Here is a 4,147-nt window from a genome sequence, read left to right as displayed (position 1 = left end):
AAAATAAATAAATTCAGCAATGTCTACTCCAGTCTTAGATTGATGACAATATGAGAAAAGTATTTGGGGTTTCACGTCACATTGGTGAAAGTTCTACTCAATGCGTTCCTAATTGGTGCTGATGAAGCTGTCATCTAAAGTGCTTTATAGTGACTTGGAAAAAAACAAGGACATTTATAAAGGAGGCTAATTCTTAGTAGGCAAAGCTTTTGTCATCATTGTGACGTCGTCACCTTTAGATTGTTCCCAGTAGTCCCACAGTTTATTCAGAGACAAATTGGTGTCCTAATTAATTATTTGCCTACTAAATCAATGTTATCGTATTTCCAAAACACTGCAGTGTAATTTAGACAAAATCCTCATTAGCCTCCATTTAGAATGAATAAACAAGTTTGAAAAGTTGGCCAGTCCTCAAGAAAACATTCATAAAAACGGCCTGACGCACTGGTGAATAACCCATGAATTAGCAGAATAGAGCCGACCACCGTTATCTGAGTGTAAGCGTCGGCCAATTGCCTATCACTGTAACAAGGAAGCTGAGTCACTACATCTGTAGTTCTGACCTGTAAACAAGCAAACTATGTGTGACATTGTGTGTAATGTAGCAGAGTTTCTGGGAACGAGTCACATTGTATTAGTTGGCCAGTGTAGGACCTACAGTCCTTCCAAGGAATCCTCTACCCCCTTTTCCTGTTTCACCTACTTCCTTTCCCCTTTCCCTTCCTTTCCTGTTTCACACTCACAGAGATTCGTCAGATTGTCTTTGGTGTTGGCTCTGTCTCATGTTTAAAAATAGAAACCCCTTTCTGAATAGACAATAGATTTCTCGTCTAGCCCAAAATGGAAGACTAATTATAGACATGGGTGTTTGACTTCTCAGAATAAGCTTTATGCTTTATTTAACCTAGTCCTGGACTAAAAAGCACTTTCAATGAAGATTCACTATTGAGCATGTTTTTTTAGATAAGGACTACGCTTAATATGCGTCTCGGAAACTGGCCCAAAGTATTATAGTAATTTCAGTATCATAACAATTATTTATTGCAGTGGCATTACAATTACAATTCCAAGCAGATGTTTTTTGCTTGAGGGCTGGAAATTAACTCAATCCATACAACACATTTAAATAAATTATTGTGTGGATTTGCAATTAACTTTATAATTATGCTTGCTAAATATAATATGCTTGCTTATATTTGCTTCCTTCTTTCTAATCACACACGTGATGGTCACACGTGATGGTCCCCCCCCCCCCCCAAAAAGAAAACAAATTAAACGAGGGAGTATTTTGCTCCTCCCACGGCCCTCATGTCATTGGCTAAGAGACGTGATGTCACAGAGGGGGCTGCCTTATAAAAACACACTCTTCACACAGCCAGTAGACCACACTGAGAACTAGTTTCACTGCAGTGTAAGAGCCATCGTAGACTAGAAGCTCCGTAACACTACAGAAATACAGCACAGTAGCACAAAGGATCACATCTCATCATCTCCCACCATGTGCCGAGAACTGGAATCACTGCCTATCACATGTCTGGAGAGGTATGTCTTGTCATATATCTCTACTATCTCTTCCATCTCAATATATGTGCCTGGATTTGGGTTACATTTTGGATTTACATCGATGGGAATTATTATATAGCTACTTCATGGGGAAATTCGATAGACAGTTGTAAGTAAGATGTGAATGATTGCATCAATCTAATGTAAATGGTGTCTCTGTTTTCACAGGGCAAAGGAACTCAAAGCTCTCTTTAGAAGCTTTCTACAGAAGCCAGATCTGAGCATCAGTCACTCACACAAGACTGACAAAATAAGGTAAGATATTTTAGCTCAGAATACTCAACTGCTATATAGATTTTTAAACTTGATCTAAATTGAATAGTGATAAATGTAGTCACGATTGAAATTTTGCACCGGAAATGGAAGAAAAAAAACTTTAGGATACTATGCTAAATAAATGCTAACAAATATTCTTAGGACTGGGTGAACTAACCTGACGCTTTTTAACAACAGGTTAAATATGGACGAGCCCTTAAAATGGAGGCAGTCGTTTGAGAACCTGCTGTCCAACCAACGTAAGTCTGATTATTGATATGGGTTATCATACTGATCACTTCTCTTACTTAAATGATATACGAATGTAGGATCTTAATTTGATCACCTTGTTGTTGCAGGAAATTATTTTAAAAAGCTAAAAGTGTGTCAACCCCTTCAAAAATGTCCATTAATTATAACCCACACAATAATTCACTTTTCCTGTTGCTGCAGGATTATTTTCCTGCTGTGGGAAACTGGTCAAATTAAGATCCTGCATCTTTAGCATACTTAATTGGGCATACTGTACAAGCTCAGAAGTATATCTTGTAGAGATGTGCATTGAAAAAGTGGATAGGAAAAGCCATGTGGCTGGTACCCCATATAGCCAGAATAAATAGCCTAAAGAGCAGTATCATGATGCACTCATAATATCACATTAAAATATACTATTCATACTTAAACACTATAGGAAATGCAGCTTTTTCCAAATATCAAAAATGGACACATGTTGAAATTGAGTCTCATCTTTTCTTTTCCAGATGGACTGTGCTTGTTCAGAGCTTTCCTGGTGTCAGAGTTTAGTGAGGAGAACATAGCTTTCTACCTGGCCTGTGAAGACTACAGGATAACCAAGCCCTCCTCAAAGCTATCCGCCAAGGCTAAGAAAATCTATGAGGAGTATGTCTGCAGTGACGCACCAAGAGAGGTATATACAATACAAATACAATGATTCAATTGTTCTAACTACATACAGAATATGTTTGAAGGGGAATTCATGGATTCGATGTACACTGCAGAAATATATGCGCCCACACACACATAATTTACTAATTGTACATGAACAATACTCAGTAACACTTAGTTTATTGTTAAACACATATTAATCAAAATTGCCCTCTTTACCAAGGTCAACCTAGACCATGAGACCAAAGCCATCACCAAGAAGAACCTGGAGCGCCCCAGCCAGTCCTGTTTCAGCCTGGCCCAGGAGAAAATCTACGCCCTGATGGAGAAAGACTGCTACCCTCGCTTCCTCAAGTCCATCACCTACCTGGAGATCAGTCAGCAGGTCAAAGCCGGTTAAGACCAGTTAAGGCTGGTTAATGTTGGTTGATGCTGGTTAAGGTTGGTTAAGGCCCACTGCAAGTGGCGAATGGGACACAAAGGAGACGTCTATAGGAAACAAGCTGAAAAGCACACACTGGAAACCAGGTAGCCTCACTAGGTTCCTCCTCAGTACTGATTGGTCAGAAGTATGGAGGGGCAACTGGAGATGAATGTTGGACTGGAAGTCAGTCAGAATCAAGACTGGAAATCTTGTCCTGTGGCCTGGGAAAGAGCCTCGCTCAATGTGAAGATTGAGGTATTGAGGTTTGCAAAAGGTGAGGACAAGGACACACCAAGAGGACACACCAAGAGGTTCCTGTTCACTGATTTTTGTGTAGAAAGAAGAATGAGATGGAATAGGACTGCTTTGCACAATCACTGATGGAGAAGCTGTTATAGTTTTGTACTATCCGATGCTTTAATTTGTCTATTTATTTCTGTATTTATTTGCATTTATTTATTTGTTTCTACTGTGCAACTGTTCGACTTAGATTGTAATATTTATGCATATATATTTATGTTTTTTCTTCTTTCCAGAATTCCTTATCTGACAGAATTATTTTTGGAAATAAAATGTAACTATATGAAACATAATGACATGAGGTTTTGTTCATTTTCATTACCAGATCAAAAAGGACAGAAATGATCAGATCAAAGGTTTGATGTATTTTACATTCAATATGATATATGAAACATGCAAAACATATCCATCATATCTGTCTCTCCTCTCTGACTTGCACATACGGTATATAGACCGAGAAGACAAAGGGGAAGGAGGTTGAAATAATTTGGCTCCAAGAACAAATGAAAGATAATCATCACTGGCCATGCACCATAATCTCCCATCTAATTGGGATGAAGCCTTTGCCTCCTTAGTATCAGGCAGGCACACAAATTGCAGGGAGGACAGGGGATCATGACCCTCCTATTACAGACAGGCCCATTTGAATCCCTCAATAATATACCATGATGAATTTGATGCATTCAGCTTTCTGTGGCT

The 4,147-nt window shown here is 38.8% G+C and overlaps 1 protein-coding gene across 1 annotated transcript; it reads left to right on the top strand.

The window, feature by feature from the left end:
• Positions 1-1,380: 1,380 nt before the first annotated feature.
• Positions 1,381-3,741, top strand: LOC109875128 (regulator of G-protein signaling 5-like). Its single transcript, XM_020467338.1, has 5 exons — positions 1,381-1,542; positions 1,732-1,818; positions 2,017-2,078; positions 2,580-2,746; positions 2,948-3,741. The coding sequence occupies exons 1-5, from the start codon at positions 1,499-1,501 to the stop codon at positions 3,122-3,124; spliced, it is 537 nt and encodes a 178-aa protein (XP_020322927.1). The 5' UTR covers positions 1,381-1,498; the 3' UTR covers positions 3,125-3,741.
• Positions 3,742-4,147: the final 406 nt, after the last annotated feature.

This window comes from Oncorhynchus kisutch, linkage group LG30 (assembly GCF_002021735.2).
Source record: "Oncorhynchus kisutch isolate 150728-3 linkage group LG30, Okis_V2, whole genome shotgun sequence".
NCBI classification, from domain to species: Eukaryota; Metazoa; Chordata; class Actinopteri; order Salmoniformes; family Salmonidae; genus Oncorhynchus; species Oncorhynchus kisutch.
The sequence above is the reverse complement of the archived record's forward strand: the minus strand, read 5'-3'. Positions and strand labels throughout refer to the sequence as shown.